General features: G+C 36.9%; 1 protein-coding gene across 5 annotated transcripts in view; it reads right to left on the bottom strand.

Moving 5' to 3' along the window:
• Positions 1-20,423, bottom strand: part of LOC129254649 (mucin-3B-like) — a 115,472-nt gene that overhangs the window by 5,794 nt on the left and 89,255 nt on the right. For all 5 annotated transcript variants that reach the window (XM_064115673.1, XM_064115681.1, XM_064115689.1 and 2 more), the window contains 26 exons: positions 19,681-19,926; positions 18,589-18,831; positions 17,844-18,086; positions 16,843-17,079; positions 16,363-16,590; positions 15,496-15,735; positions 14,779-15,033; positions 14,256-14,498; positions 13,671-13,910; positions 12,837-13,082; positions 11,421-11,660; positions 10,940-11,182; positions 10,536-10,778; positions 9,976-10,215; positions 9,515-9,757; positions 8,858-9,100; positions 8,322-8,576; positions 7,879-7,985; positions 7,183-7,417; positions 6,731-6,847; positions 6,298-6,417; positions 5,671-5,798; positions 4,930-5,146; positions 4,321-4,393; positions 3,527-4,043; positions 541-603 (listed from right to left, as the gene is read on the bottom strand). In XM_064115673.1, the coding sequence (XP_063971743.1) occupies positions 541-603; positions 3,527-4,043; positions 4,321-4,393; positions 4,930-5,146; positions 5,671-5,798; positions 6,298-6,417; positions 6,731-6,847; positions 7,183-7,417; positions 7,879-7,985; positions 8,322-8,576; positions 8,858-9,100; positions 9,515-9,757; positions 9,976-10,215; positions 10,536-10,778; positions 10,940-11,182; positions 11,421-11,660; positions 12,837-13,082; positions 13,671-13,910; positions 14,256-14,498; positions 14,779-15,033; positions 15,496-15,735; positions 16,363-16,590; positions 16,843-17,079; positions 17,844-18,086; positions 18,589-18,831; positions 19,681-19,926 (5,705 nt within the window). The remainder of the gene's footprint in view (positions 1-540; positions 604-3,526; positions 4,044-4,320; positions 4,394-4,929; positions 5,147-5,670; positions 5,799-6,297; positions 6,418-6,730; positions 6,848-7,182; positions 7,418-7,878; positions 7,986-8,321; positions 8,577-8,857; positions 9,101-9,514; positions 9,758-9,975; positions 10,216-10,535; positions 10,779-10,939; positions 11,183-11,420; positions 11,661-12,836; positions 13,083-13,670; positions 13,911-14,255; positions 14,499-14,778; positions 15,034-15,495; positions 15,736-16,362; positions 16,591-16,842; positions 17,080-17,843; positions 18,087-18,588; positions 18,832-19,680; positions 19,927-20,423) is intronic.

Genomic DNA, 20,423 nt, shown 5'->3' with positions numbered 1-20,423 from the left:
GTGAAGATTAACAGAATAGAAAATGACATAAGGATATAGATATGGAGAGTTAATTATAACAGAATAGCAATTATAAGAAAATATGTATAATAAAGAGTAACAAAATAGAAATTCTATAACGGAAGCTGCAAGACCAAAGACTCATGCTAGATTAGTTTCAGTTTGTGTTAAATTGATTAATCACATTGATTCATGAAACAAACTGACCCAAATTGACTTCCTACATTTTCTTAGTGCTATGATTTTGCAGTCTTCATAGAATATTATTAGATAATCATGGAATTAGAAATGGAAGAAAGATAAAGTCCATGAATAAATACAACAGGAGTATTAGAAAAAGTTATGAAAAAATAAACAAGGTTAGGCAATAAATGGCCTTAAACAATCACAAGATTGCCTCTGGCAAACAAGATATATTATCAATGTACATTTATACACATAAGTTGTAACCTCTATTTCATTAGTTATACACCAGTAAACTCATATCAAAGGGTTAATAAAAGAACATGAATTTATATATACATGTAGAGGCTAACTTACAATAAGTTGAGGATCATTGCCTCGTCTGTCTGCATAGAGTTGATGAATATTCACATCATCATCCTGAAGAAAAATATTAACATGATAATTGAAAGCTATAATTCACCCTTAAGGGTTTTAATATAAAGCAGAAATATTGACTTGAAGGTTGTGTATGAAATCTAAATTAAAAATTGAAGTTAGGCCTCTTGTTCACAGAGAGAGAACTACTGCTTTCTTTAATCTGTTAGTTGTACCTCTATTAATAAACGACTTTGTGTTATTGTCCTTTGTAAGTTTATGGGTCAAAGATGAGAGAATCACAACTCTGTGAGCATTGGGAGATCCTACACAATTCAACTGCCTACCAACAGTATACAAAGAAATCATGATATAGTAAATCTCATGAGACCTTGATCTTAGTATTAGCAATCTTAATATCTCAATATTTCAATATATAACGCAGAAAAACTTTTATTACCATATGGCACAAAATTTAGATACCTTAATTACAAATCAGAACTGCATCTTTCCTGCATTAATCACACAACTGTATTGTCATTGTCATTGTTGACAGACAGGGCTGCAGGAAGACATTTTGCAGGAATCCCACTATAAAGGCATTATGCAGCATTCCTGTTGCCCCATTGGCTTGTCTATGATAAAGGCATTATGCAGCATTCCCATAGCCCCATTGGCTTGTCTATGATAAAGGCATTATGCAGCATTCCCATAGCCCCATTGGCTTGGCTATGATCAAGGCATTATGCAGCATTCCTATTGGCGGGTGCCCCATTCGTTTGTCTATGACAAAGATTGACCATTAAAAAGGCATTATGCAGCATTCCTGTTGCCCCATTCTTTTGTCTATGATAAAGATTGACCATGATAAAGGCATTATGCAGCATTCCTGTTGCCCCATTGGCTTGATTATGATAAAGGCATTATGCAGCATTCCCGTTGCCCCATTCATTTGTCTATGATAAAGATTGACCATGATAAAGGCATTATGCAGCATTCCTGTTGCCCCATTGGCTTAATTATGATAAAGGCATTATGCAGCATTCCCGTTGCCCCATTCATTTGTCTATGATAAAGACTGACCATGATAAAGGCATTATGCAGCATTCTTGTTGCCCCATTGGCTTGTCTATGATAAAGGCATTATGCAGCATTCCTGTTGCCCCATTGGCTTGTCTATGATAAAGGCATTATGCAGCATTCTCGTTGCCCCATTGGCTTGTCTATGATAAAGGCCTTATGCAGCATTCCTGTTGCCCTATTGGTTTGTCTATGATAAAGGCACTAAGCAGCATTACCGTTGCCCCATTGGCTTGTCTATGATAAAGGCATTATGCAGCATTCCTGTTGCCCTATTGGCTTGTCTATGATAAAGGCACTATGCAGCAATCCTGTTGCCCCATTGGCTTGATTATGATAAAGACATTATGCAGCATTCCCGTTGCCCCATTCGTTTGTCTATGATAAAGACTGACCATGATAAAGGCATTATGCAGCATTTCCATTGCCCTATTGGCTTGTCTATGATAAAGGCATTATGCAGCATTTCCATTGCCCTATTGGCTTGTCTATGATAAAGGCATTATGCAGCATTCCTGTTGCCCTATTGGCTTGTCTATGATAAAGGCACTAAGCAGCATTACCGTTGCCCCATTGGCTTGATTATGATAAAGACATTATGCAGCATTCCCGTTGCCCCATTCGTTTGTCTATGATAAAGACTGACCATGATAAAGGCATTATGCAGCATTCCTGTTGCCCCATTGGCTTAATTATGATAAAGGCATTATGCAGCATTCCCGTTGCCCCATTCATTTGTCTATGATAAAGACTGACCATGATAAAGGCATTATGCAGCATTCTTGTTGCCCCATTGGCTTGTCTATGATAAAGGCATTATGCAGCATTCCTGTTGCCCCATTGGCTTGTCTATGATAAAGGCATTATGCAGCATTCTCGTTGCCCCATTGGCTTGTCTATGATAAAGGCCTTATGCAGCATTCCTGTTGCCCTATTGGTTTGTCTATGATAAAGGCACTAAGCAGCATTACCGTTGCCCCATTGGCTTGTCTATGATAAAGGCATTATGCAGCATTCCTGTTGCCCTATTGGCTTGTCTATGATAAAGGCACTATGCAGCAATCCTGTTGCCCCATTGGCTTGATTATGATAAAGACATTATGCAGCATTCCCGTTGCCCCATTCGTTTGTCTATGATAAAGACTGACCATGATAAAGGCATTATGCAGCATTCCCGTTGCCCCATTCGTTTGTCTATGATAAAGACTGACCATGATAAAGGCATTATGCAGCATTCTTGTTGCCCCATTGGCTTGTCTATGATAAAGGCCTTATGCAGCATTCCTGTTGCCCTTTTGGTTTGTCTATGATAAAGGCACTAAGCAGCATTACCGATGCCCCATTGGCTTGTCTATGATAAAGGCATTATGCAGCATTCCTGTTGCCCTATTGGCTTGTCTATGATAAAGGCACTATGCAGCAATCCTGTTGCCCCATTGGCTTGATTATGATAAAGACATTATGCAGCATTCCCGTTGCCCCATTCGTTTGTCTATGATAAAGACTGACCATGATAAAGGCATTATGCAGCATTCTTGTTGCCCCATTGGCTTGTCTATGATAAAGGCATTATGCAGCATTCCTGTTGCCCCATTGGCTTGTCTATGATAAAGGCATTATGCAGCATTCTCGTTGCCCCATTGGCTTGTCTATGATAAAGGCACTATGCAGCATTCCCGTTGCCCTATTGGTTTGTCTATGAAAAAGGCATTATGCAGCATTCTTGTTGCCCTATTGGTTTGTCTATGATAAAGGCATTATGCAGCGTTCCCGTTGCCCTATTGGCTTGTCTATGATGAAATGAGAGAATAAGCAATGAAAAGATGCGTGCAGGATTCATGTGGCTCTGACTATTTGACAGGTGACTCGGGTGAGTCATATGAATTAAAAAGAAGGTTGATCTTACCCTTGGAGCAGAACCTATATCCTGGATGAGTGGTCGAGGTTGATGACGAGATCGTGAAGAAGGTTGTTCTAATGCATCTCTACCCATTGCCACTCCAGTACCGTTATACGATGGTGGTGGAGTATTATGGTAGAAGCGCTCTCCATATTTCTTCTTGCGTCGATGATGCTGATGGTCGTAGTCTCTTTCTTGATGCCTTTCATTCTCCCTCGACATCCTCATATCTGACCTGCCACTGTCGTTGGCATGATTAACATTTGATCTTCCCGGACCGCGCATATGGACCATGTCATCACGGGTGTGACCAAACGTGAAGTTCTCATGTCCTCCTTCTACGCTGTAGATGAAGTTGCCAGACTCCTTGTCATTGGACGTCCTCATGATGAAGAAGCACAATGCAAGGAGGACAATGACGATGACAACAAGAAGACCTGCTGCTACGATCAGGACAATGATGTAAGTTGGTATACTGTTCAGGTTGATCTCACATTGGTCACCTTCAAAGTTGGTGTCACAGCTGGAAGATGGATGAAGCAAACATGACAACTAAGCACATAAATTCAACTTCTCAATGTTAATTGAAGCATATTTTATTTTGAACATCTGCATGAAAATCCATGATTTCTTATAGAAATAGAATTTCATGTCTAATACCATTAAAAAAAAGAGAGAAACCACTGCAGATTTAATGCATATGATGTCCCTCCCCCCAAAAAAATAAAAAAATCTGATATGGAAAACTTATTTTCATGTACACCCCCAATCTATCTTCATTCTGATAGGGATACACTTACATGCAAAGGCTCTGAAGTCCAACTGTGATGACACAAACACCATTATTCCCACAGTAATCCGCTGGGCAGAGTTCTAGGAGAGAAAAAAAATCATTAAATTAATCCCATTACTGGCTGCTAGGATAGCATTGTGATAAATCTGTTTGAGTGACCATTTTGCCTCCCTTCATATTTTATTCTTAGCAATCACAATATATATGAAAAAAAATGCTATAACTATACATGAATATACATGTAGAAAGCTGTCTATATGCATCATATCAATAAAAAAAAAAAAAACATTCCAAGTAAAATAGTGAATATAAAAGAACACATCACAACAATAAATTCACGATTTATAAAAAAACATGAGGATACTATGCACTAACATGCATGCATGTATTGTAGTCAAATAAAAACCAAAATTTTATTCATGCTTAAAATGATAGTCAGAAACAACACTCATCATATTCAAGTTAATGACACAACGCTCCTCATATTCAAGTTAACGAGGCAAACTTTCAAAAAATTATTATGATTAAGATAATCAATATGTAATTATTCCCTATCTTTCTAATCATAAAGAAGTGAGCAGAATCATGGTAAATGATATGACCAATCATTCCTTACCTTGTACTGTTACAACTGTAGAAGGTTCGACGATAATATTAGTCTGACCAATCTCACCGGTCGATTGACTGATACTTCTATTGAGCATGCTATCTATGCTTGTGGCATCCACTTCACTCTCAAAGAGAAGTTCATATTCCACTTTGATACTACCGCTAGCAAACGAAATGACCCCTGACCCAAGGTATCCAGTGGTACCGTTGTAGATGCCATCAAGCTGTTAAACAGAAGATGAAAAAGTCTTTAATATCAAGCATCACACTCCGCATCAAAGCTACAGTTAGTCAGGGCCAGTTGGAATAAAAATAAACTATATCAAAAGTAAATGCCAAGAAAAACAGGCACAAAAGCAAAAGAATAAATTGGTTGTGTAATTATGAAGACCCCTCCCCCTTTTATTTCTTAAGCAACTTGATGAAAACCTTTACTGATCAATGCTAAACCCGTAGCTCATGGATGGACCATGATATCTCAGAAAAAGACTCCCAGTTTAACTTTTTTTCTATTTCTGTGTGCGGCATGTACAAAGAAAACCTCTCAATAAAAAAAATCATACATGTTAAACTTTATTCCAAAGGTATTCTAAAAGAGATTATTATTGCTTATGAATTAAATTTTAGGAAAGTATCATAACAACTTGATAAAACATTTTTTAGTCAAATTAAAGTATCTACAATGCTTCATTTTTCTTGTTCACAAGGTATGCCAAGATTTGAAAAGGAATTCCAAAATCATGCTTACAGCAGAAGTGACCTTAGATTCAAGGTTTGTATAAGCTGCAGAATTCTCATCATTAAGGTCTGAACTGAAGACAGCTGGAGCTCCATCAATCATCTCAATATCAAATGCACCACCAAGCGATGTCGCCACTACAATACACATTGAATGAATATGAAACAGGTTTTATTATCTATTACTTATTATTATCTATACATTTGACTTGAAATCACTTCTGATTGCCAAAGTTGCACATCTCTACTCTAGGGTTTTATTCTAGAAGTAAAATTATGGAAATTCTCAGTCTAAAATAAGGATGCTTCTCTCCAAGTCCATATATGTCCAAGGTGTGGGAGAGTATGTCTCTCGAGGATTGTCATCAGTCATCTCATGAAAAATCATCTTCAATGGATAATTGAAATGAACAATGTGCAGGTATACACTCTCCAATCAACTCACATGAAGCATGAATTCTACTAATTCAATTGAGGTCACTGTAAATACAATAAGGAAAGTATAGGTATCCCTATTTACTCTTCTTTATAGTCAGGTAAAAGTCTTCATTCATAAGATGCAACTTTAAATACAATTTAATGAAATACTCACAGGGACACACTAACATCAAGAAAATGAATGATTAAGTGATCCTACCTTTAATACATTGATCACCGACAATGGTAAATCCTTCTGAACATTGACAGGTGTAGCTTCCGATGTTGTTATTACAGTCTTGGTTCACTCCACAAGGATTGTTTAAACATTCATTAACATCTGTTTGAGGTAAGGCATGTTAATGAGAGTAGTCAGCCAACGGTTATTCAACATAAGCACAAAGACATAAGCACATAAGGATGAATGGTTCGATCTGAGTAGATATATTTAGATTTGACACCATTTCAAGAAACTGCAGAAAAGTTGTTGATTTGATAATCACAAATATACCTCCCCCCCCAACAAAAAAAGGTCTGTGAACTGATATCTGGTGTAAACCCGTTTGTTTAATGCTTCTCATGTTAAATCTGTCTATATAGAGAATGCATTCCATTGAACTGAAGTAGACAATAATGGGGGTGATATTTCTTACCATCTGTACAGAGTGTACCGGTGTAGGCAGAGGTGCATGTGCATTCAAAGTCCACCCTGTTCAAATCTATACAAGTAGCGAAGTTCTGGCATGGTGTGCTTGAGCATGCGCCTGGGGCTATTAAATCAAATGAATAAATATTGGATATTGAGAGCTCAAAATGAGATATCAAATATACATAACTAGGAAACAGAAAAATTAAGTCTAGTCTGTGACAAACTGATCAGTGTGTCATCATCACCACAATCATCAATATACATTATTTCTGATTTATTGAATGCTTATCAGTATCTCAAATGTTCCACATATTAAACAAAAAAAGGAGATAAAAAAAAAATAAACATTCAATTCTATTCACTTCTCAAGTACTTTAAAAGCATAACCTTAATGTGATGCACAAGGAGGGTGTAGATTTGAGTATAGATTGATTTTTATTTGCCAAGGTTACTTACAGATGTAGAAGTCATTAGCTTGAGCCACTCCATTGTTGACGTTAAACTTGTTATTGACAAGAGCTGCATCAAAAGCACCCTCTATTGCTGTTTCAGTGACAGCTACATTGTCTCTGAAGTAGAGAGTGAGTAAATAGTCTGCAGAGAGATTGTCGGCCGGATCTACGGTAGATGACGTGATCTGAACCCCAGCAAAGTAAGTGCTGACTGAGCTCTGACGGAACAGGTTTTCAAGCTGTGCAGAACAATTTGAGATGAAGTGTATACCGTAGCGTGTTTTAATTTCAATATAAGATCCATTCATGAGAGTACAATCAAAGGCAAAGCAACATTCAGTATCTAACTCCTTTTCAAAACTATAGGCCTACAGTTCAAGTCATGCCTTGAGATCTATAAATTATAAAAATCTTATAAAAAAATTGCCTTGAAAAAAAAAATTGTCACACTGTTCAGAAAAAAATTGTGACTATCACAACACCCTTCTGCCTTCCTAGGAATGAACTACCCTCTATAAATAGATTTTTTTTTTTCAAATTAAAATGCAGATGCCTCATCCCCAAAGAGCTAGCTCATTTTCTATCCCTTACCCTGTTTTTAGAATTGCTTTGTAACTATCAAAGCAAAGTGACGAAAATTATATTTTTAATGACAATGTACTTGGGAAACCACAACTTTGATTTGACAATAGCTACTTACATCATCTCGTAACTTGGATGCACTAGAAGTCACATCACCAGATGTATAGGGACCAACCTGATCTTGGATCCTGTTCAATTTCAAGTTAGCTTCAAATTGACTAAGGCCTGGATATGAACAAAATGACATTATATCAATCTATAGGAAACAGCCTGAATCTTAATAATATCATGCGTACAAAATTGCAAGCTTGTCATTTCAATACACTACTATCTTGGTCTATGAAGATACTGGATACTATAATCATTTAAATTAGACAACATTTCTTGAAGTCTATGTGATCATTTAAGTCAGGAAAATACATCACATTCCTTTTTAGGATATTGAAAAATTTATTTTGAGCAGGGTCAATACAGAATGATATGGGATTTGTGGATATTTATGCCATGCCACAATATTTGAGATTATTTTTCAACAAAGACGATAATAAGAGCAATACTTACTGGTAGCAACTTGTACAATAACAACAAAGCTGCAGGTATCGAGATTCTGAGAAGAATCGGTGGCGGAATAGAGGACTATGGTGCTACCCTGTCCAAAGCTGGCTCCAGATGCAGCATTTGAGCTTGGTACGATACTCTCTCCAGAGTTGTCAGTTACTGATGGCTCAGTCCAAGTGACAATGGCTGATTCTGATGAGTTGGATACGTACACTGTGATGTCTGATGGGCAGTTTGATAACACTGGATTCTCTTCATCTGATCAACAAAATAATAATAATCATAATAATGATAGTGAGAGATAATACTTGTGCTAGAATACTGTGGCATTAATCCAATGACAGGGGTAATGATATATCTAGAAAGCACTTGGAAACATTCTGATCTATTCTGATGTATTGAGTGCTGTACAATAAATAATCTATTTTCACACAAGATTTCCATTTCGCGATTTATACCAATAGAACATAGCAGCACTATATACAACTTCTGACTCAACGCATTAGAATTATGTTTATACTTTATCATGATATCCATACCATTAACAGTGACATCAAAAGTACAAGTTGAGGAAGATCCAGCTGAGTCAACAGCTGTAATGGTAACCGTTGTAGTTCCAATGTTGAAGTTTGCCCCTGACTGATAGTCTGATGAGAGGGTAGCATCACCATTATCATCAGTAGCTGTAGCTGGAGACCATGACACTGAAGAATAATCCACACCAGTTTCAGTAGCCATGTTGATTGAAGATGGGCAGAATGTGAACGTAGGTGGCTCATCAACTACAGAAGATAAAAGAAAAACATGGATGAATTCCAATGCACTTCTACTTGTGTAAAAATAAAAGTGGAATCACAGATTAGAATATTTTTTGCATCACCCAAACGAGGGGCTCATCTTCATCTTTCGACCCTTCCTTCAATCAAATGCTATGACAGAATACCAAAAGAAATAACTTAAACAGAGAAGTTTAATCAGAAAAATGCTCATACAAGAAATTTGACACATTTTTTCAACAATTATACCTCTAGCCTAGAGACAGTTTCATTTCATGTACTTTTTCAATACAATCTAAATCTAATTATTGGTTCGATAAACAGTAATCCTATATTCTCCTATTCATAAATCTATGAAAAAGATTTCAGCTTTGTCCAAGGAATAACTTCCTATGGAATAGAATGCATTGATTGACTAACCTGCTACAATGATACTAAACAAGCAGGTGTCTGAGTTGCCATAGCTATCAGTAGCAGTGTAGCTGATTTCATGAGTACCTTCTGGGAAAGACATCCCAGATTCAATGTTGACAGACAAGGACACATTTCCTGTATTGTCAGTAGCCGATGGTGCAGTCCAGGTAACAGTCACTGGTAGCTGAGAGGCAGGCAGCAACATATTAATGTCCACTGGACATTCAGTGATGACGGGATCCTCATTGTCTAATCATGGTGACAAACAAAACAATACATGATAAAATAATGCTGAAGAGAAAAAAGTTCAAAATAGTTTTTTTTTCAAACATGAATGTTCATTAATACTCATTTAAATGACAGAATAATCATTTTGGGCCTGAAATGGTAGAGAAGACATCTGATGACCAGATGAAAAGCTATTCCAATTCATCTCTAATCGATGCAGTTGACTGCATACAACTTACCCTGCACTGTCACTGAGAATGAACATGTACTGGTTAGATTAATAGCATCAGTGAAGGTGTATATGACAGGTGTTGTTCCTAGTGGGTACTGCGTTGATGATGGAGAGATAGAGACTGAAACATTGCCTGTATCATCAGTGGCTGATGGCTCTGTCCAGGATATAGAAGCATAGTTTTGGCCAGCATCTGTGCTGACAGTCTGGTCACTAGGACAGTTTGATATCACAGGAGGTTGGTCCTCTGTTGAAAAAAAAAAATCCAGTATGGAAGGTTGAAATACATGCGCTGAATTGTATAAATGTGGGAATTGAAGACATTGGAATTAATTTCTTTTTACATCTAATTTCACTGTATTTACACATCATCATAATTATAGTTAAAGAAAGACCATAGGTATAATGCAATGTGATGTGTTAAAAATATCAGGATACATGGCCCAGCAAATATAAACTTGTATAACGAAACCAATGATGCCAATTATCAAATAAAGTAGTGAATGTCAAGGACTATCAGTTACTTTATGTCAACTTTTTTTTTTGGTTACCAAGTGATCATCCTACCTGAGACTGTAATTATAAAGCTACATGTGGCACTGTTGCCTGATGCATCCAAGGCAATGTAGATTACAGGATAGAGATTCCTGGATAACTCAACACCAGGATTTCTAGTTCCAGTCAAAGTCACTACACCAGAGTTATCAGTAGCCGTAGGAGGAGTCCAAGTAACAGGGACGGTTGTCTCATCAGGGCCGATAATGGCAGATACAGCAGTTGGGCAGTTCAGCAGGACAGGATCCTCTTGGTCTAGTTAAGGTGAAAAACAATATAATTTTTTCATTTATACATGAAGTAAGACCCTTGAATGTCACCTTTATGTTCTAGAAAATATCTATTTAATCAAACACAGGAAATCAAAATCAATCAAGTTAGCAGAATCTGTCAGAAGCAAGAGGTAGAATACCTACCCTGAACTGTCACACGGAAAGTACAGGTTTCTGTCTGGCCACTCGAGTCTGTAGCAGTATAGGTAACCGGAGTAGCACCTATACCAAAGGCTGAACCTGAGGCAAAGTCTGAGCTTAGGGTAACATTTCCAAGGTCATCTGAAGCCCATGGTTCACTCCAGGTAACCACTGCGGTGGAACTATTAAAGTCTGTGTTTACTGACTGGTCTGAGGGGCAACCAGATATAGTTGGAGGCATGTCCTCTGAAGAGAAAGAAAAAGAGAGAAGGAAAGACACACAAGTGTCAAGATTCAATATTGCACCCTTTCATTTTAAATTGAACTTAACATCCTTTATTTTTTAATTTAATACACATCTCTCATTAAGAAAACTCCTAAAAACAATATAAAGCAACATGTGTATATCTTAAGTCGTTTCACATCTCACACTCTCTTGATTTCTTTGAGCACACAAGAAATTCAAGACAGTATCCATTCTTACCTATGATTTTAATCCTAAAGGTACAAGTAGCAGTGTTAGATGAATCATCAAGAGCAGTATAGATGACATCAGTGACTCCTATTCCAAGAGCTGTACCAGATTGTACATTGGCCGTCAGACTTGCTACGTCGTTATTGTCTGTTGCTGTGGGTTCTGTCCACGTTACCATGATAGTCGTAGAGACAGGGATGTACTCTGTGATTGCCATGGGGCAGTTTACAATCACAGGATCTTCCTCATCTATTAAAGGTAAACATAAGGATTAATATAATAGATGTAAACAGATCTGGGCCCCGTCTTACAAAGAGTTGCGATTGATCCGATCAATCGCAACTATGGAAATCCACCAAACTAAACATATATAATGCATGTTTGTTCAAAAAAATGTCTAGATATGATGTATATTCATAAGTTCATCAATTTCTTGACAACATGGTGTGTTCTCCTTTATTTACAAAGGACAATTTGCAAATATCCGGTAGAAAAAATTATGACACTGATGGATTTCCATATAGATGTGATTGATTGGGTCAATCGTAACTATTTGTTAGACTGGGATCTGAGGATGTTTCACAAAGAATTAAGTGTAGCTAAAAGTTATGCTTTAGTGCCAACATGCATATTATATCTAATACGTAATCTCATTGATTAATACGCAGTAATTCGCATGCCCAGAGTATAATGATCTGAGCAATGAAGTGATATGTGATATATTGCACGAGACTGGGAATTCAACTGCGACATGTAGTCACACTATACTTTGTGTAAACCATCCCCTAAATTGATAAGATATAACATCAACACAGAACTAGATATATTATATCTAGTTGCCTATAGGCGGGGGCGGAGTGACGTCACATCCGCTTAATGATGACAGCACTGACCTTAGTGCGATGAAAATAAAGTATAAGAAACACAATAAAATAATGTTAGAAACAGCAATGAAAATTTCAGAAAGATTAGTAAACTTCCAGATAACGAAATGGGTAAACTCGATTATCATGACGTTCAGCACAAAGTGTGAATGCGATGTTTGTGTATTACGCATTGTAGGCATGCCAAAACGCCGGTCAGTTCCTAGGCCTTGAGATTAAAAATGCTCGAATGTTCACCCCAGCCTATTCAGAGGCGCAGTATATTCCAGCTCAAGCCCTAACTTCTGTTTTAAGCATTCAGTACATTCAAGAAACCAAATCTAGCAGGTATCCATTCACCTCAGCTGGGTAGAGTGCAGCACAATGGTAATTCTAAATCTCTGTCCACGGGTCTATTACACTGACTTATACAGAATGAATCTTAAGCAAGCAGTAAGCTTTCATTTTTATTCATTAAGTCGTGAAGTATTGCAAAGAGAGAAGTTGGTGGGTCGGGGAGATTGAGGATTCTTGTTGAGAATCTGTTCATGCTCTTACTTACCCCTTATTAAGACAGTGAATGAGCAAGTAACAGTATTGCCTGAGATATCAGTGGCAGTATACATGACTGCTGTTGACCCAATAGGGAATGTGTCTCCAGGAGAGTAGTTGTCTGTGGAGATGGTTGCATTGTCTCTGTCATCTGTCACAGTAGGCTCAGTCCAGGACACACTGGCATTGTTGACACCAGGGTCAGTAGACTGGGTGATGTCATCGGGGCAGCCTTCTATGGTTGGTATTTGATCCTCTGTAATAGGGGAGTAACATAGAGAGATATGATTAAGTTTACAACTGATTATATCTTCTTTGTACATGGTCATCCATAGACTTACAGTTATGCCTAATTGAACAATCAATTGTATCTGTTTGTGTTACAGGGCCTAGATATCACAGAGATTATCTGAGCAAGAACAACGACTTCTCATTACATTTCAGACAGAAAGAGGTTTATCTGGGTTGGAAAATGAAAATTGAAATATCTTTGCTTATTAAGGGTAATCGTTCATTTTTAAATAGTATGTACTACATGTAAGTTTATTACATGTCATATTTTTATGTACATGTATGCTGATTTTTAAAGATGGTAAATTAATTGAAATTGAATTGAAAAATTGAATCTTATCATCAAGTCACCTTGTACAAACTTAATCACAGCATTTTTGCCAAAATTACAAAAGTTTAATGGTTAATTGATGAAGAATGGGAATCTACAATGCCCAGTATCTTGTTGTTTATTAATAGAGCTATGACGGGACCAAATTATTTTAGAAATACCATTACATGTATGGCAACAAAAATTGTTTGAAAAGGCAAATGCAAGTACATGTATACTTACGAATGACTTGAACGGTAAACGAGCAGATCTCCTGATTGCCAGCAGCATCTTGGGCATTGTACACTACCTTGACAGGTCCAAGATTATAAGTACCCTGCGAGGAAGTAGTTACGAGACTGACTACACCCACATTGTCTACAGCAACGGGTAACGGCCAGGTCACATTGCCAGAGGTTTCATTGGCTTGAACATAGACATTCACATCAGATGGGCAGAACGTGAAAGCAGGCATCTCATTGTCTGTTAAACAAAGAGGCATAAAATTCCGAAGAATTTTCATAAGAATATATAGATTAATCTGATCTTTATCAGATATCTCTTTCACTCTATAGCTAGGAGCTGTATGATATATATATACACATTTCATACATGATTCAGAATGGGAATTTCACAAGTTAATTTTCACAAAACATTGTTAGGACTTTTCATTCACTTCAGTATACATTACTTACTCAAATGTTTCATTTAACTTGTGAAGCCATCCCCCTTTAAAAAGAGGGAAAGAGAAACAACAATACCATACATTTACATGCATATATCACAGAGATATGGACTTTTTAAAATACTGAAGAAGGTTTCTATTACCTGAAATAGTGACACTAAACGTGCAGTTTGCTGTGTTATTGGTGCCATCAATGACATCATAATTGACAACCGTTGTACCCACAGGAAAGATAGCACCAGGAGAGTAGTTTGCAGTAGTGGTAACTGGACCATTAGCATCGCTGCCTATTGGGACCAACCAGGTGACCATAGCATTAGCAGCACCAGCATCAGTGTCCTGTGATATATCTGAAGTGCAGTTCTCAATAACTGGTGCAAAATCCTCTGGAATACAAGGGATGAAAGTGAGAGAACAGTTGGCAATTGTTAGATGATAAAACAAAAAAATTGTTTCCCAATATGTATGCCGTCTGCCATCCTTCTGGTAAAATGGAAGAATGTTTAATAAAAGGTCTGTCTTCATGCCACACTTGGACTTCTATTTTGGTGAATGTACTGCACATTCCATGACAATTTAACTCATAATATTCAAAGTATAACACAACAAGTAAACATCGATGGGGATTCATAAATAAAAAGGGGAAGAAATGAAAGCAAACTATACCTAAGACTTGAAAGGTGAATTCACACATGGCAGTATTATTGACGCTATCTTTGGCGGTATAGATAACGGTGTAGTTGTAAACCTGGAAGATATCTCCATTAACAGTGTCAGAGGAGAGGGTCACTGGTAGTCCAGAGGCATCAGATGCAATGGGTTCAGGCCAAGAGACAGTGGTAAAGCCCTTGCCTACTTCAGTGTATGCAATGAAGTTACTTGGACAGAAGTCAAAGACAGGTGGCACAGTGTCCCCTTGTACTGGAAGAATTAAATACAAAGCAATCATGATTACTTAGTAATACTAAAATGAAATATCACAAAGCCTTGTTTAGTAAGAAATGCATTCAATACAGCATCTCTTTCCTATTTGGAACCACAACATATTACCATCTACATGTTAATATACAGATACAACATACATTGGACGTACAAATAAAGTAATAATGTGATTGTTAATTAAGTATTTGCTCTTAACATAAATATCATTACTATAATCTTTATCATCATCTTAATTACCATTATTACAATCATCACAATAATGACACCCTAATACCAACAATATTAAATATCATCATTATGTGCCATATTAACTGAATTTTTAATGCATCTGTTTCTGTTTCATGAATGATAAATGATGGTTAATTTGATGTGAAGTTTGTAGATACTAATCTGACACACCCATTTTACTTCTGGCAAGAAAAGTAATTATTAGATACTCACATATGACTGTGATATCAAAGATACATGATGTAGACCTGCCAGTGGTATCTGTGAAGATGTAGGTCACTTCGGTCACTCCGATAGGGAACAATTGACCAGGATAATGTGACTGAGTGGTGTTGACCGCATCACTATCGGTAGCAGTAGGTTCTACCCAGGTCACATTAGCACTGAAGGTACCTACTGATGAGTTAACAGATATGTCCGCTGGGCATCCAGATACCACAGGGCTACCAGAGGCTGTAGGTGAGTTAAGGTAAACATAAAACATTCTTCTTTCACATGAATTTATGGACATGCACCGGTCAAGACTCTGGCAATATGAGACTACTTCGGGAAATATAAATATCATATAATTGCTTTTTTAATTGAGCAAAAAATGTGATACCACTGTATTTTGTGATAAGCCCTTTACAGATTGTAGGGTACCTAAGTCCTCACTCATCTAAGATCATCGATGTATTCATGATAATTCCCACCCTACCATTTTTTGTGTGTTAAAGCAAAATAAATTTGTTTCTGCCAGAACTGACTGGAAGGAGACTTTGAACCTAATGAAGAAGTGTTGGATTACATGGGAATGGCGAATGGACTCAATGGAGTACATACGGACATGTGTTGAGGAATGATGTTCATTATGTTCTGAGGAGGAAGGTGGTTGAATTTCAGATGAATGGTCAGAGGGTAAAGGGAATGACTGAAAAAGACATGGAATCAAATGGAAGAAAGTAGGAGGGTTGGATTGAAGGAGGCAGCATGGAATAGGGCAAAGTATAAGAACAGCAAATTCTTTGGGTATGAGATAAAGGTGTCCCCACCCCTGCAATTGTGGACTAAACCAGACTTGAAAGATGGATGACTACGTACCATCAACAGTGACAGTGAATTGGCATGTGCCAAAGTTGCCAAACTGATCAGTGGCATTGTAACTGACAACGGTGGGTCCTACAGGGAAGACACCGGGTTCATGGGAGAATACAGAGCTTGCAATGATTCCTGTGTTATCTGAAGCTACAGGGATGGTCCAGCTTGCAACGTTAGTTGTGTTCAGATGCATGTCTTCTGGACATGGTGTAAAGGTCGGTCCTTCATTATCTGGATAAGAAAAATATATAATTTCATTGTATTAGCTGGCATAATGGCTCACCTTTCAAATTTCAATTAGATCTATTCCTTCAATATTCACAATGACTAGGTTCCTTCTATTTACACTGTATCAAGTATACTGCGGATTTATATTGCCCCTTTCCACATGCATGTGATGATAATATATATGTGTGTGTGTGTATTTTTTTTTTCCTCCATTAACAAGTTATCACAACATGTTGATTTTGATTGAATACTGACCTACTACAGTGATGTTGAATTGACACATAGCTGTGTTCCAAGACCCATCTGTAGCTGTAATGGTCACTGGGGTCACTCCTAGACCAGCTTCATCCATGGGTAAGTTAGAGGTCAATACTGGTGTCCCTGAATTGTCTGTAGCCATGTTATATGAGCTGATATTGGAAGCAGTAGCTTGACCGGGGTCAGTAGCAATGGTGATTGCGGATTTGCAAGTTAAGACTGGATTCACATTGTCTTGAGTGATAAAAGTATGAGAAAGAATACATGTCAATACTCTGCCATCATAAGCTGGCAATTACTGCAATAAATCTAAAAATCTGAAAATGAAGCCATTTTGTTGATTCTTGAATAAGGTAGATGTTTGAAAACCAATACTTCAGTGACCACCTTCTAGGGCAACCTGAAAACATACCTGTTAAGAATGGTGGCCACTAATACATGTTTGACTGTAGCTTTTGTTGTTGTTCTGCTCTGAAGCGCCTTGAGCATCTAATCAAGATGGAAAGTGCGCTATGTGTGCACCAAATAACTAGACCACTTTCTATATTTTAATAAAGAAAGTACATGTTGACTTCCATCAGAGAGTTTGTTCATTATAAAGGAACTGACCCCCCAAAGGAAGAAGAGAGGTAATTGATAGGTTAGAACTAAAATTATACTTGCTACTGGTTGATAATGATTGCTGAAAAATTAATTAGATCTTTACAGGAAGAACAAATAAAAATGTAATGATTGATAGAAGATTGAAATAACATGAAAGTATCTTTTATTAATTACTAGTATTATTACTAATAAAACTGTCATTAATTTTTAAAGGTTTAAATTCTGATGACGTTTTCATAAAAGAAAAAGATGAAAAAAGTTCATTTTTTAATAGTTGGGTGTGGCTGTTAAAAATAATGATCTGACTGTTTAAATGTACATGTGATGTAGTTCAATTCTTCCTATACAATGTAGTTCAATGTGACCAGAAACTTTTCACTATGATACACACTTACCAAGGACTGTTATAACAAACATGCATGTATCAATGTTTCCTGAGCCGTCTGTTGCAGTGTATGTAACATCCGTATCACCAATGGAGAAGATGCTGTAAGGTGAGTGAGAGGAAGTCAAACCAACATTGTTGCTGTTATCATTGGCAGTTGGTTCTACCCAAGATACATTGGAGGTTGAGTCCATTGGTCCTACTTCCACTGTGATGTTGCTAGGGCAGTCCGATATTACAGGCGACTCAACATCTGTATTCAAATAAACAAATACAGACATCAGCAATAGTGAATATAATAATGATACTAACATGTCTATAGCACTATTTCTTAGAAAGGTACAATGCGCATATACAGGGTTGGGATGGATGAATGTTTTTTTTAATTTCCGTTTCTTTTTAGTCAGTTTACATAATTTGAGGATGTGGGGACTTTGCTTCAGGAGTGGGGACACCAGTGTTCTATGGCATTATTCAAAGTAGAATTAGAATGATATTGATACATAGTCAAATACTGTTCAACTGCATGGTTCAAAGTTAAAAACATCGGAAAAAACAAATGTCACGTGCAAATAGAGCTGAAATGAATTTATCCACATTTCATCAAGTGCCAATTTAATAAAGTGCAGTACATGAAATGCTTTACGAGACTTAATTAAAATGACCTGAAAACGGTTAAAGAATGTACAATGCTTTCCTGTCAATTGGGACTAAAGATTTGAATCAAATAATGGGTGATAAGTTATTATTCTGACCTATGATAGTGACATTGAAAGAGCATGATGATGTAAGTCCAGCCGTATCTCTAGCTGTATAGGTGACTGTAGTTACACCAATAGGGAATAATGCTGGAGGCTGTTGAGATGACACAAGCTCTGCAATTTCACCATTATCAGATGCAGTCGGAGCAGACCAAGTCACATTGGCTACTGAACTACCATTGGCTAATACTAAAATGACATCATCAGGACAAGCAGACAAGACTGGTGGAATGGTATCTGCAAAGAGAAAATGAAAATGGTGATTTGTATTGTGACTGCTACTAAAGGAAATGGGTGGAATATCTAGACATGTGGTAAACATAGTCTTAAATGTTTTTTTTTTCATTATTATTATTTTTTATCATCAATACTATTTATATGCACCTAGCATACTAGCTTAATTACTAATTGGTCTGCAATATAACGGCAGGTGTATGATTATGAACATGTGAAATAAAATTCCCATTAATTTAAAAACAGATCAAGAATATGTATGATTACTTGAAGGTATGATAGCCCACAGACCTCGCAGAGCCACTCACCTAATCAGAGAAGATGTGGTAATAATCATAATTGCTTTATAGCACTAAACATTTGCTTGCAAAGAGAAAATGAAAATGATGATTTGTATCGTGACTGCTACCAAAGGAAATGGGCAGAATAACTAGACATGTCAAAATAGTCTTACATTTTATTTTTTTACTATTATTTGTTATCATCAATACTACATGTATTCATATTCACCTAGCACACTAGCGTAATAACTTATTGGTCTGCAATATAACGGCAGGTGTATAATTATGTGCATGTGAAATAAAATTCCCATTAATATCAAAACAGATCAAGAATATTTATGATTACTTGAAGGTATGATAGCCCACAGACCTCACAGAGCCACTCACCTAATCAGAGAAGAGGTGGTAATAATCATACTTGCTTTATAGCACTAAACATTTGCTTCATCAGGTTTCAAACTACTTATCACAGACGTTAGCTTCCCATACTAGTTGAAAGTGGTCTTCAAATGACCACAATGAATACCCTTTTCTGGTGATTTCCAAAGCACCAATCTAAAAGATAACCTACCCTCAACAGTGATGACAAAGCTACAGACAGCCATATTTCCAGAGGGATCCAAGGCTGTATATGTGATGGTATGGTTTCCTAGAGCTAGTGTAGTCAAGTTGGTATGAGATGACTCAATGGTGACATTATTAGAGTTATCAGAGAAGATTGGCTGCATCAAAGTCACTGTGATGACACTAGAACCATTGCTATTGAACATCAATGTCTGATCAGTGGGACAGAAGTCCACTGTAGGATTCTCATCATCTGTGTGAAAGACAATGAGACAATCAGATCAATAAAAAAATGAGAAGCGTTGAGGCATTACAAGAGACTTGTGACAAGTTTATTCATAGTCAGAAAATCAGTTACAGGGCTTTGATTTGGATGCCAATTCGCACTTTTTCAGGATTGCCACTCTACTCTTAGCAACTAAAAGTTTAAATTAATCTTTAACAGATAAAATTGGTATATCAATTGAAAAACTGCAAAGAAATTTACAACTGATTTCAAATATTTTCATGCGAAACCACATTAGACTGGATTATTATTTTTTTCTTAACTTAATATCTTTTTTCAAGGACTCTATCACTCGAGGCATTCTCTTTAATTCTTAAGAAATAAAATAAAATCAAATTGGCATGCATTACCTATAAAGTGTTGTTCCTAGCAAGCCTTATTGGCCCGAATTATCAAAAGAGGTTTCCATCTTTATTCTGAGAAATGCTATGAGGATTTTTGTATTTTGCTTGTATTGATATTAT

Source organism: Lytechinus pictus, chromosome 1, assembly GCF_037042905.1.
Source record: "Lytechinus pictus isolate F3 Inbred chromosome 1, Lp3.0, whole genome shotgun sequence".
NCBI lineage: Eukaryota > Metazoa > Echinodermata > Echinoidea > Temnopleuroida > Toxopneustidae > Lytechinus > Lytechinus pictus.
This window is presented reverse-complemented; position numbering and strand designations above follow the sequence as displayed.